At 35.5% G+C, this 14,292-nt stretch overlaps 2 protein-coding genes across 2 annotated transcripts; one reads left to right on the plus strand and one right to left on the minus strand.

Annotated features, from left to right (window-relative positions):
- The first annotated feature begins 1,155 nt into the window (after nucleotides 1–1,155).
- On the plus strand, nucleotides 1,156–1,774 carry LOC145587480 (protein SENSITIVE TO PROTON RHIZOTOXICITY 2-like). Its single transcript, XM_081644215.1, has one exon. It carries the CDS (start codon nucleotides 1,271–1,273, stop codon nucleotides 1,772–1,774), a length of 504 nt encoding a protein of 167 aa, XP_081500341.1. The 5' UTR covers nucleotides 1,156–1,270.
- A 3,699-nt stretch (nucleotides 1,775–5,473) lies between these two features.
- On the minus strand, nucleotides 5,474–12,657 carry LOC145587482 (uncharacterized). Its single transcript, XM_081644216.1, has 8 exons — nucleotides 12,515–12,657; nucleotides 10,034–10,241; nucleotides 9,056–9,129; nucleotides 7,956–8,076; nucleotides 7,557–7,752; nucleotides 6,831–7,057; nucleotides 5,835–6,069; nucleotides 5,474–5,751 (listed from the first exon to the last, which is right to left on the minus strand). Exons 2-8 carry the CDS (start codon nucleotides 10,232–10,234, stop codon nucleotides 5,615–5,617), a joined length of 1,191 nt encoding a protein of 396 aa, XP_081500342.1. The 5' UTR covers nucleotides 10,235–10,241; nucleotides 12,515–12,657; the 3' UTR covers nucleotides 5,474–5,614.
- Between the last annotated feature and the right edge of the window lie 1,635 nt (nucleotides 12,658–14,292).

A 14,292-nucleotide genomic window follows, 5' to 3' on the forward strand; every position in this document is an offset into this window, starting at 1 on the left:
CGTTGAAGTAAAGATTCTCTTAAATCTTTTCCTCTAAATTCAAAAAACTTTGTCAGTAAATATATTAGATCGGGATGAATCATGCAGGTTTATAATATGACATTACACTATAAATCAAACAAAATCATATCAATATAGAAATTTGTTTTTAATAGTTCAAAAGAAAAGGAAATTTATAATCTATTCTATTCTCCATATGTCTAGAGGACCACCAAATTGGAACCAATCAAAAATTTTAAATTAAAAGTGATACGTTAGATATGACGATAATCAAACAGCCTTGCATTTCAAATAAAAATTACCAAAATGTTCTTGAAAGAGGCAAATGCGTGGATAATGACAACCTCATATCGAAAAATAGTTTAATTATCTAATGACAATTATCTATAGTTTTTGTTGGAATAAAACAAATTACAACATACTAAATTGTAACATAGTACTATTACAATAGCCTTTTATATAGGAATGATACAATGAATGAACTTAGTAAAAGAATCCCACGTACTAGTTTAAATTTGTTCAATGACACATCCAAGGGAGGTTGTATTCAACATAAACTAATTAAATTAATATTCCATGTATGAGATTAGTGAAGTTGTTCGATCATTGACTTCCAATAATCTTTCTTCTTTTGCAACAAAATAAACATTAAGTAGTCCATTTGTGCAATACTTGTGAGATGATTCAAGGGGAAGCTCTTTGTTTTAGCAACGGAGATGGTGCCGAAGGCATGCACCATGGTCATCTTAGCAACTTGTACAATGATGTGGTAGAGACGAGCTTCAATGCTGGTACTGAGGGCATACACCATACACAGTCGGTTAAGTCAATTCTTTTTAGCTTATCAATCTTGAAGGACAAGATCCACGAAGTTGATTCATTTGTGAGCATTTTTCTTACCCAAGAAAACCAATATCATGCTCATAGTACAATTAATCAATTGACCTCTTCGATGGCATTTTCAAACATGGCTAATCTAATTCAAGAAGTCGTTCAAACCGCCTCATTGATGATGTTCAACTGCGAAAGGATGGCTCTTGGACCAACACATGTACAAACAGGTAACAATATCAACAACATCAATAACAGTACTAGTCATGTACATGTAGATCAAGAGCCACATACAATGCAAAAGGCTAATAATGGACTTGTCCAATTTAGTGTAGACGAGGTTATAGTTGATAGCAATAGTCAAGGATTTTTGGATGGAATTAAGTTCAACAATCACCAATCAATCAACAAGAAAACGTACCAAGAGTTAGAGGTGTCGATGGAGGCTTATGACTTGGTGGAGGTAGACGCGGCTGATCTACTAGCAAAGTACACCCACTATTGTCAAGTTTGTGGTAGAGGGTTCAAGCGAGAGGCAAACCTAAGGATGCACATGCGAGCTCATGGGGACAAGTACAAGTCAAGCCTCATGAGCGACCCCCTAAAGAAAAAGAACAACGAAGAAAACAACACGACGACAAAACCTCCTAGGAAATACTCGTGTCCACAAAAAGGATGTAGGTGGAATAAGAACCATGTCAAGTTTCAACCTCTAAAGTCGATGGTGTGTGTACGAAATCACTACAAGAGAAGCCATTGCCCCAAGATGTTTGTGTGTAATAGGTGTAATACTAAGGAATTCTCGGTCCTTTCGGATTTGAAGACGCATGAGAAGCATTGTGGAGATGTCAAATGGTATTGTTCTTGTGGAACTACTTTCTCTAAGAAAGATAAGCTCATGGATCATGTTGCTTTGTTTGTTGGTCATACGCCTTTGATTTAGTATAAAACATATTCCTGGGCCTCAACCATCAGCTTAAGCTTTTGGTTGTGTTGGTCCTCTAACATGGTATCAAGAGCCAGCGTGACACAAAGGTCACGGGTTCGAATCTCATCCACCCCTCCTTTAAAGTGGAATTAATTCGCACCAGGTATGGGTGGGCCTGTGTTGCATCCACATTTCAAGCCCAAAGGGCCTTTCATGTGAGGGGGAATGATAGAGTATAAAACATATTCCTGGGCCTCAACCATCAGCTTAAGCTTTTGGTTGAGTTGGTCCTCTAACAGTTACGCTTTCGGATAGTAGGTAATGAAATTGTTTTAAACCCTTTGTTTCTTTGTCTTCTATATTTGGAATGAATGTGAAACCAATTGCTTCTATTCCCCCCTAATTTCTATTGAAAAATTTTAGTTTTAGTTTGGTTTCAGATTTGAATTTGATATAGGTTTGTGGTATATATGTTACAAATCTTTACAACAATGTAGCCCATTAAGGGTAGAGCTAGCTAGTATCCTCTCATGTAAAGATGGCACCAATCAAGCAAGGTCGTCCCATGCCATTGCACGTTCTAGCATGAAAAATGTGTGGCATACCACAAACACGAGATATGCATGGCATGACATTAATTGTATTGTGTGTATATGGTTGTATGCCAAGATAAGTCTAGACCACAAATATTTTAGAAAAGCAAGAAACAATCTGATCCAGCCCGATATGACTAAGAATGCTAAAATAAATTACATTTGCCATACATATGCAAGCACGACACATTACGTTGACACCTGACATGCCCGAGTCGCAATTTCAAAATTAGGCACAACACGTGGAGAGTAGGATCGATGATGGCCAGGCCTAGCCAAAACCATGGACACATCCCAACATGGGCCAAAACCATCTTTACTCTCATTATCATGGTATATTTTTAAATTTTGGGATTTTTTTAAAATGAATAATAAACTTTTTTAATTTTAACTTTAATGAAGATTGATAGAAGGCTAAATTACCTCTCCCTCAATTATTTGTCTCTTTTTTTTTGGATTAACCCAATTTGCTTGACTATTTTATTATTTGAAAAATCTTCTAGTTTTACATATGAGTTGGGTCCCACATTCACCTATTCATTTCATACGTTCTACTTTTTCACTTGCATAAAATCTTTTTTTTACGCAAAAAAGGAAGATATTATATTAGAGCGAAATTTAGACGCTTAAGCAAAAGCAAAGTAGGATGGCGCATGTGTAGCAACCAAAGCCTACCTTGAAACATAAGAACATAAGGTCTGAAAGTAGTGCTAAATAAGTTACTAAGTTTCTACAAATATAGACAAAAGACATCCTGCATATTGCATGTAGAGTAAAGGGGATTACAGGACAGCATCACATTGGAGAGATTAAGCCGAAGCATGGTAGGCTGGGATCTCATTGGCATAGGCTTCAAAGACTTCGGCAGGGGGATAGAAGTAAGTCTCTTTATCTCCTTTCTTCACCTTAGTTCTACCAAGCATAGCAAGTCTATCAGCAACATAGTTGACAGTTCGCTTGGCATGGAAGATGGTGACAGTCCAGTCACGTTCCAAAAGGGAGGCCACATCTCTAATAACATTCCCAAGATCAGAATCCTTGTAATTGTCAGGGCTTTTAAGCATTTTGGTTAATGCATCAGCATCAGTTGCCAGAATAAGGAGTTGAATCTTTCTCTTCCAAGTAGTAAGCAAACCTTCTCTTATAGCAAGTAACTCAGAAGAGGCAGCAGACAAAGCATTGAAATTGATGGCAAAACCTTCCTGCCATAACCCTTTAGAGCATCTAATAACTCCTCCCCCACCTGCATTATCAAAGCTCATCCATGATCCATCTGTGTTGAGCTTGAAGTATCCAGCTTGTGGTGGTGTCCAAATTCTACTAGTAGGGGCAGTAGATGAAGATGGCAAATCCGAATGTCCCTACTTTAGTTTAAGACATAAGAGATAATCCACTAGGAATTTGTTAAAGGTTGATTGAATAAATAACATTTTTTGCTCAAAAATAGTCATATTCTTAGTTTTCCAGAGATGCCAAATAGCAACTAAAAAAGTAGTTTTCCAATCAGAGTTACCATTTAGATTAAAAGCAAGCCCTTGGAGATTAGAGTTGTAAAATTTATGGAAATCAAAGGAAAAGTAACTGAATTTTTCAAAAACCATAGACCAAAAGGATGTAGAATTAGGGCAGTCCCTAAAAATATGTAAAGAGTCTTCTAAAGGATTTTCACATCGAATGCAAATAGGATCAAAGCATCTTATTTTTTTCTGAAGGGTGTTGCCAGTAGGTAATATATCTCTAACCAAATTCCAAGCAAGCATTTTATATTTATAGGGAGCTTTTATTTTCCACAGATTTTTCCAAGAAAAAGTGGAAAGGAAGGTGGTGTTTAAATTGAATGAGGGAAGAGTAGAGTTATAGGCAGACTTTATAGTAAAGCTACCATGCTTATCAAAAGTCCATTTTAATCTATCCTTAACAGGAGTGAGTTTAGGAAGAGGATGGGCCAAAATAAGAGAACAAATATGGGGAGGGATAAGGTGTAAAACATCATTCAAATACCAGCAGTTGTTCCTAATGATGTTAGAGACACGCCAATGTCCTCTAGAGTTAGGGATTTTGATATTTGGGAGAAGATAAAGAGGGCAGTCACCAATCCAGTGGTGAAACCAGAGAGATGTGTCCTCTCCATCCCCAATATTGATAATAATTCCAGATTTGAGAATATCTCTTCCAGCAAGAATATCTTTCCAAATAATAGAGTCGGTTTTTTTTAGATTATAGTCAAGGAAATTACTATATTTAAGGTATTTACTAGTTAATATTTGGACCCAAAGTTTAGAAGGTTGAGTTAAAATTTTCCACATAATTTAGCCATAAAGGAAAGATTCCATCTTTTTAAATCTCTTATACCTAGACCACCTTTAGCCATTGGATCACAAACCACATTCCAGTTAGTTCTAGGGATATACCTAGATCTATTAACCCAATTCCAAAGAAATTGTTTACAACTTGCATAAAATCATGTGCAAATGACCTAAGGCAAGTAAATTGAGACAAAGCGAGTGAGAATTTCACTCGATCTTACTTTATTTAAATATTTTGTGTAATTTGTTTAATTAACACTCCTACTACCTCCGTTTAATAATAGATGCATTATTTTGATCCTTTCACTTTCCAATACTCTTCTTTGACCATTAATTATTGTATACATTAACTAATTAAAAGAAAATTAAAATTATATTTAAAAGAAATACATTAAGACCAATACAATAACATATACAAGTATATTATAAGTTATTAGTCTCCCCTTTTTCTTCATGTATGAATAGTTTTGCATACTGGACTTACGAGACTTATGAGTAAGGGTCTGTTCATTTCAGCTTAATTTCAATTAAATTCAATTCAGCTCCAATCAGTTCAGTTCCTAATTTCCTTCTCTCTCTCATAAAATATTCATTTTAGCTCTATTCAATTCAGTTCAACTCCACTCAGTACATGTGAACAGACCCTTAGTCACTCTCCCCCTTTTTCTTCATTGCGAGGTTTCAAAATTTTCATCCACCTGTGTTATTTCACCAAATAAGCTTTTTTCAATAAGCTCATTTAATATTTTAAGTTAAAATTAGATTTATACTCTAAAGTCCAAACCTTATCTCAAATTATCAACTATTTGCCCCACAATTAGCTTTGTTGTAGTTTTACTCAAATAACTTTAGGTAATCAAACATTTACCAAACACTTTCATACGACCAATTAATACAATTAGTCAAATCCACTAATACAATTATTCAGTCAAATCACTAATACATCTATTAACTCTCTAATAGATACCAAGACCAATGTTCATAAAATCGGAACCAATAAATTCATCTCCTGCTACAATACAGTAACCATCTTTTGGACCAGGATGCTTTACTCTTCCATAGCAAAATCCGCAAGTTCTACCAAAAGGATTTCCTGCATGACATTTTCCAACTTTAATCAATATTTGAAATGAAATATCAAATTAAAATTCTAAAATATAATGTCAAAATAATTACCTGAATCAAGCAGCTTCAACTGACAACACCCTTTCACCTGAATAAAACTCTTCTTGTCATCGTTCCAGCTGGAAGATACTTCAATTTTGAACTGTGGAATGGACAACTCAGCAAAAAACAACACTTCTTCTTGCTTGAAACTGGACTTGCCCTTGAAATTAATATGGATAATCTTTTTGATATAAGTTACGCGAGAAGCTCCACCAATCACTTCCACAAACTTGAACTTAGCATTCTGAAACAATACCCAAATTTGATGCTATTATTTTAGACTTTGAAAGAACACAACACTATAAAATGAGGTAAAAGACATTTAAAGTTCTTAATATTCTAATCACCTCAGTATGGTTCCTATTATCTCATATTTCATTTCTCCGATGTATTTTTTTTTTTCCCAATTGTAAATTTAATTGGTTTAACAGTTATCAATTGAGGATCACAACTATTAATAGACATACATAAAATAGGCAAAGCTTATGCTGAAAGGAAAAGGCTTTACAACTAGGCTATTGAGCCGAACTGCCAAAAGTACAGCGTGTAGACTTAAACTTGATTTGTATATCAAATATCAATGCTTCTCACTAAAACAGTAGGATAACGAAGTTTATATAAGAGAAACTTTTACTTTCTAATTTAGAAAGAGCAACTGTAAATGGTTATAGGCTCAATGAAATTCATTTAAGCCTGATAAGATTTATGTATTCTGGAGTACTAACTTGCATTTATCGTCGTAAAACATAAAAACACTACAACGCATAATTTAGATTACAAACATATTATAGCATATTTAGCCTATTTTAACAATATTTAAAGTAATTTCATAAATGTTACTCCATAACAACTCAAGTAATTATGCTGAATAATTATAAAATTTTTTAATTATAAACATTGATAAAATTATTTTAGCTAAATCGTGCATTATGAGTACTAACCAATATAATTATTTTTAAAAAAAAAAGTTAAAATTGCAAGATAAAAATAGACAAGCGAGCAAACCTGATAAAAATTGTAGTGATCAATTGCTTTTATAGCACAATCATGGAACATTTGATGATGTGTAGTGAACTCTGAACTCTGGCTAAGAGGTTCAAATGCATATGGATGATAATTCCAAAACTTGTAATTCTTAAAAGGATCTCCAGAAATAATACGAAATCCATCTCTAGGTCCTGGATGAATTACTTCCCCACAGCATATGTGGCAATTCCTACCAAGTGGGTTTCCTGCATCATATGAGCTTTACCCATCAATAAAGTTATGTAAATGTTACAAAAAACGAACATGAAGATAAAAAGAGAGTTTAGAGCCAAAGAGATTTGAGTTGTTGATAATAAAATGGTGTCAAAAGTAACATCAAGTTAATAGCTAAAATTGACATATCAGAGTTTAGAAATCACATAATGGTGCATTCGTTTGAAAGTAATTGACATATCACAGTTTATAATTCACATCAATAGTGCAGTTGTTTGAAAGGAAATGAGCTTTAAGAATGCGAGTTTAAATCTCAAACTCAACAATTTCCAATTATTGTTTCATGGGTAATAAACTTCCAATCCCCCGTACCCTAACTCCCCCATTTTATTACCTAAGGGGGTAGGGGAGACATATCAATTATCAATCCCTATCCCATTCTCAAAATCCACATACTCACATTTTCACGTACCAAACACCCCCAAAGGTCAACAATATTTCTCAAACAACTAAACATGTCAAGAAACATACCCGAATCAATTTTTTCCAGCACACAACACCCTTCCACTTCAAGCGTATCACAATCATTTCCTTTTGCATTAGAGTATTTTAATTCAGCAAAAAGTAGTTTCTCTGAAGCATCATCTGAACTGCCATGGAAATTGATATGCACGTAGGCATCATTCTCAGCAGCAACACAAACTTCCACAAACTTTAGATTTTTGTGCTGAAAAATAAAAACAGCTTCAATAAATGAGTTACATACAAGTTGGGAAAAAAAAAAAAAAAGATAACAAATTAATGATCAACTGAAAAAAATTGTATTAGTTTTTTGTTACACTTACTTTTTGTGTTGTCATCATATGTGGCTTAATTGATTTGGTTTGTGTAAAAAATCAAAAAAAATAAAAAAAATAAGGGAACATATACCTCTTTAGAATTGTAATATTCTAAAGCTTTGACCGCCAATGGAATATACCTCTTCGAAAGCTTAGAAGTTCTCTCCCTGTGACTTAAATGAGTCGAAGCAGAGAGCGGCGTACACATTAGGCTGTAATACAAAATACACAAACCAAATTAATCAGGTCATAATGACACATGTTAACGACAACACATAAAGAAAATGCAACAAAAAAACTAGTACACAATTATTAACGTTGATCTACAAAGAAATGAGACACTAAGAATCAACAAAAGACAAAGCACAAACCATATACAACTGAACAAAAAAAAAGAAGCATAAAATAGTTGAGATCATGCAAACGATTACAAGGAGAGAATTAAAGACTAGAAGCACCCGTGAAACTATAGAGACACATAATCCAAATTACATATTTTAAAAGGCGCATTAAGAGCCCTACCAATATCAGGAATGTATGCCCTAAGAGAGGGGAGAGATGCAAAATGAACTAAGGACTTTGGCAGTAAAAGGTGGCACCCTTATCAATTATCACCCTACCCAAGATCTCAAGTAAAAGGTGGCAAAATGATTTAAGGACTCGGGAATGTAGCTTTTGTGCTGAAGTAACTAAGGGGGGGCCATATTGCTTGAATCAACACTTGATTGGAGGATTTAGAAACACAGCCAAATGCCCTACCCTAATTCTCCCAAGCATGAATGGGAGGAAGTAAAGTCATTTATGCTTAAAAAAAGCACAAACAAAATCAATTAGTCAAATGATGCCAAACACACCACAATATGATTTTGTTGATGATGGTGGTGATGAGGAAGAGGTGGATTGTGAGATGTTGAACACAAATGAAGGTAGCTTAGGTAAAAGAGGCCAAAAGAAAGCATCATTTTGCATTGGATATCTTCTTTCCTTACTTTTAATAATAATTAATAACTTTTGCTTTGTTTTGCAACTTTCTAGGAAAATCAAGAAAATTACTTAGGCCAAAAGAATATAAACAAGTTCAGATAAAATTATAAAAATAAAGTTTAGAATGCATTATGCCTAGAGTAAAACAAGTTCAAATATAATAATAAAATTGAAGTATAGAATATAAGTTTAAAGATAGCAACACACCTTCCATAATGCAGCTCCAGCATTGAGGCATCTATCTGATCATGCCCATGAAAAGTAACTGAAGAAGACTCTATCTGCAAAATAGAGGAGTTTAATCACAACAAAATAACAAAATACAGAGAACTACAGAAACTAAAAGCAGCCACATGCTCAAAATACAAAAGCATATTATACATAACTTTAACTCCCAAGTAAGAAGGGATCACAAGGGATGAATATCGGGAAAATTCACAAAATTATAAGTTCATTCAATTAATCCAGCATCATAGATAGAAGAACACCCCGCTGACAGCCTGACAGACGATCTGCTCGCCTAGGCATTGGTCTAAATGCGGCATAGCTAACAAGAATAAGTTAAAAGTGAGACCAGCTAACCACATTATTTGTGAACATGCACATAAAAATATGTGAAAGAAAAGACTCCATTACTAATCAAATATTCAACAAAAGAATCTCAAAAGGAATATGGACATGATTGCAAACACCATAATATATATAGACATGATTGCAAATACCATAATACCTATAGACATGATTGCAAATACCATAATATTTGCAAAGACTAATATGCAAGAAAAAATTGATCAATTACATATTCTCTACACCAAAAACTTCGATGGCTAACATATCATTCAAACCTTGCCATTCAATTTCAGATCAACAAACAGGAAATTGTTTTCTTTTTATTTTTTTACATCAAATTATCATGAATTATTTATCCCAATACAAACAATCCATAACATTACGATTACTTCCAAATAAATTTGTTTAAAAAAAATAAACCCCTTAATATAAAAAAAATTCAGCCCTCTTATTCAGTTCAAGCAAACCCCAAAATAGACCTCAATTAACTAACATTAGTAAATTCAAAAAATCCTTCTAAAGCTCCCTTCTTATAATCAACAGCAAAAACAGAATTTCATATAATAAACAAAGGAATAAGAAAGTCGGCACGAAACAGATAGAAAAACAACTTACCCCAACATCTCTTGACATAGGATGCGAGCAAAGAATACAGGTACAATTCCGATCAGAAATCACCATATCCCCAGCTGCTTCAGTAACCTTATCAACACTTTGAGCTGCTGCCTTCGATGAGGCAGGCGCTTTACCTCCTCTTTTCGCCACCACAGCTGCCTTCTTCTGAGCAGCCTTCTTCTTCCTAGCGTCTGACGCCATTTTCAAACTACAAAACCACATCAATCAAAACTTCAAAATCAAACATCAATCAAAACTACAAATTCAAATAAATTAATGAGTATAATACATATACATAGGATCCAGGATTTTTCGGGTGCTGGGTCACCACCGACTACTAATCAATAATTAATGCAAGAATATTATAAATAAAAGCTAATAATTATTTAAAAAAAATTAAATTATATTCCAAAAGTAATAAATATCCATATTACAACCAAATATAAGAAATTACAATTGCTCTCTACGAGTTTTCATGTTTTAATATTGATCTAGAATATCATTTATGTCAACATTCAAAAACATCTCTCTATATAAGTAAACAAGCAATCATTCAACATTTGGAGGAGGATTTTGTGGAGGGGGATTTTTCGGACCAAAGAAACTTGTGATATCACACATTTTTTTACTTTTCATTCAATCATTCTGAAAATTAAGTTACATTATCAATTAGATTAAGCACAAGCATTTCAGATAACCAATTTGGTTTTATGCCTGGGAGATCTACTATGGAGGCAATCCATTTGATAAGACAAATGATGGAGTTTTATAGGGTAAAGAAGAAAGATCTTCATATGGTCTTTATTGATTTAGAGAAGGCATATGACAAGGTGCCAAGAGAGATACTTTGGTGGGCAATGTTGAAGAAAGGTATCCCACGAAGGTATGTAGACCTAGTTAAGGATATGTATCGGGATGTGTCAACAAATGTGAGGACATGCGGAGGGTTGACAAAAGATTTCCCTATTACAATCGGATTGCATCAAGGGTCTGCATTAAGCCCTTTTCTTTTTGCAACGGTTCTAGATGAATTAACTAGACCAATTCAAGATGAGGTTCCATGGTGTATGCTGTTCGCAGATGATATCGTTTTGGTGGATGAGACTAAGGATGGGGTTAATGCCAAGTTGGAGCAATGGAGGCAAAGGTTGGAATCTAGAGGGTTTAAGCTAAGTCGGAGTAAGACTGAATATTTGGTATGTCGTTTTGGCACTCAGAGGGGGACAAGCAATGAAGTGGTGAGTTTGGATGGAAAGGATTTGACCATGAGTGAATGTTTTAAGTACCTAGGGTCGATCATCCAGAAGAATGGTGACATTGATCAAGACGTGACCCACAGGATTAAGTCAGGGTGGCTTAAATGGAGAGCGGCCACGGGAGTGTTATGCGACCGCAGCATTCCCTTAAAGTTGAAGGGAAAATTCTACAGGACTGCCATAAGACCAGTGTTGCTCTATGGTACAGAATGTTGGGCTTCTAAGAAAGAGCATATTAAAAAGATGGAGGTTACGGAAATGCGCATGTTAAGGTGGATGTGTGGAAACACTTTAAGAGATAGAATCAGAAATGAGGTTATTCGCAAGAAAGTAGGTGTGGCGGGCATTGTAGATAAATTAAGGGAAAATCGTCTGCGTTGGTTTGGACATGTAAGACGGAGACCCGAGGGTGCACCGGTGCGAAGAGTGGAAGAGTGGGACCATGGAGGGATTAAACGAGGAAGAGGGAGACCAAAGATGACTTGGTTGGAAGGAGTGAGGAAGGATATGAAGTGCATGGATTTACGTGAGGATGAAGTTTTGGATCGTAAGGGATGGAGGAGAAAGATTTATGTTGATGACTACACGGAATAATCAAATTTGGTTCATGTTAGCCGACCCCACTTTTGGGATTAAGGCTTTGATTGATTGATTGATTGATCAATTAGATTAAGCAAACCACAATTGCTTCAAAAATCCAAGTTAATTATACACACTAACTTGATAATAAAGTGTAGCTAAAACACTAATAGTGAGCTTAGCACTGAACATATACAAATTCAAGGCAATTATTCAAAACCACTAATCACTATATCCAATTGACCACTACTAATATCAATTTCAAAAAATCAGAAAAGCAATTATCCAAACTAATCAATTCCAAAACAAAAATCAGAAACCCTAAGTTCTTAAATCTTAACCCCCCCCCCCCCCACCCCCCTAATTTCATAGATTAAATATGAAATCATCAATTTTACTAGCCCATTGTCAATTCATAATATCAATTTCAAAGAGAAAAAAAAGGTCAGCAATTGAATATTATCAATTCCTACAAAAATCAGAAACCCTAACTCCCTAATTTGATAAATTTAATAACAAATCACAATTTCAACTAATTGACTAGATTAAATAACATAAACAAACTCAATTAAGCACAAAATCAACCCAACAAGTCAACAATTAGTGTATAATACGAAATTAAAAACTTAAAAATCAATTAACTTACCTAGAAGAGTCGAAGGGCACGCAAGAAGGCTGTAGGAGTGGAGTGCGGCTAAACGGACGGAGGTGGCTGGAAGGTGCGGCGGCCGGCGGGGCGGTGCGGCGGTAGGCGACAGCGGAATGGCGAAATCCGTGACTTTGAAATTGTCGAAGAGAGAGAAGAGTATGTTATGGAGTATTATGTTACTGTTGTTTTGTTTTTTGCCCTCTCAATTCCTTCGTTCAGCTTTTTTGTTTTTTCAATTTTCAATATTACCAGTGAATTTAGCACGATTCCCGATTCCTCTATAATGATTTACGAAGTAAATTTTTTTTTGCTTCATGTAGCTTGTTTGGTACTCGTTTTCTCAAAATTAGAGTTGAAAATATTCGAAAACATTTACAAGATATTCATATTTCACCCCTAATATTGAACCTAAAATCATCTTTACTCGAAATAGTTCATAGTTTACATTATAGGGGTGAGCATGGGACCGGTACCCGTATTGTTAGTACTAACGGTTTGGGTACCCGACAACCAATATTACTAAAAGTGTTATCCATAAATCGAACCGATAAGTTCGGGTACCCGGACTTTGGGTACCCGGATTTTCGGATCGGTTATCGGGTACCCAATAAGGTATCCAATAGTGATAATTAAACTTAAAAAATTAGTTATTATGATTTTTTTAACACTAATTAACAACAATACCACATGATCTTGACCAAATTATTAATAATATTACTAATTATTGATATTATATAGTGATTATGAAGTAAAGTAAGAGTTTAAATATTGAAAAAATAGATTTAAGTAGGAAAAAAAACAAAAAATTGCTTATCGGATCGGAACGGGTAACCATTAAATTTAAAATGATATCCAAAAACCATACTAGATAACAAATTATCGGAACGGGTACCCGAACCGTTATGGTTATCGAATCGGGTACCCTAATTTTCGGAACGGTAACAGAACGGGTTTTCGGTTTTTCGAGTAGTTTTGCTCAGCCCTAGTTTACATGTCACGGTGATAGACTATAGACAAAAAATAGTAAAAGTTTAAAGTTAGACTGTACCGGGATATTAAGTATTTGTGATTATTGATATTTATACTCCCTCCGTCCACGGTTATCTACACCAAACCCACTTTTTGCGGACTCCTAGGCAAAACTTCTTAAACAAGATTATTGAAAATTAGGAGGAGAGAGAAGGGATAATTAATCTAAATTAAAAAAAAAAACAAATTAAATAGGGGAGAACTACCACCACTCACGACGGCGCTGAACCACCAGCCACCCCACGAACCACCAACACTCACGCAACCCCCACTCACCGAACTCAAACCACCGAAACCACCATGCAACCCCCACTCTCGCAACCCACACTCACGCAACAGCCTCACCGAATTCAGGCCATCGAAACCACCACGCAACCCCCACTCACGCAACCGCCCCATGAACTCAGACCACCGAAACCCACAAACTCAGACAACCGAAACCCACCACGAAACCCAACGCCCCCAGATATGGAATCGAAACCCACCAAGAAACCCATCATGAAACCCACGAACTCAGCAAACCACCGACATCCACGGACTTAAATTAGTGGTTGTGGTGGATTAGTGCCGACGGAAAATGGCGCAGCGATCCATGGTGTGGTCGCGGTGGGGTCTGGTCGGAGAATGGCTCGGCGATCTGGGGTCTGGTCGGTTAATGGCGCACGATCTGGGGTTTGGTCGCGGTGGGGTCTGGTCGGAGAATGGCTCGGTGATCTGGGGTCTGGTCGGTTAATGGCGCACGATCT

Source organism: Chenopodium album, chromosome 17 (genome assembly GCF_948465745.1).
Source record: "Chenopodium album chromosome 17, dcCheAlbu1.1, whole genome shotgun sequence".
NCBI classification, from domain to species: domain Eukaryota; kingdom Viridiplantae; phylum Streptophyta; class Magnoliopsida; order Caryophyllales; family Amaranthaceae; genus Chenopodium; species Chenopodium album.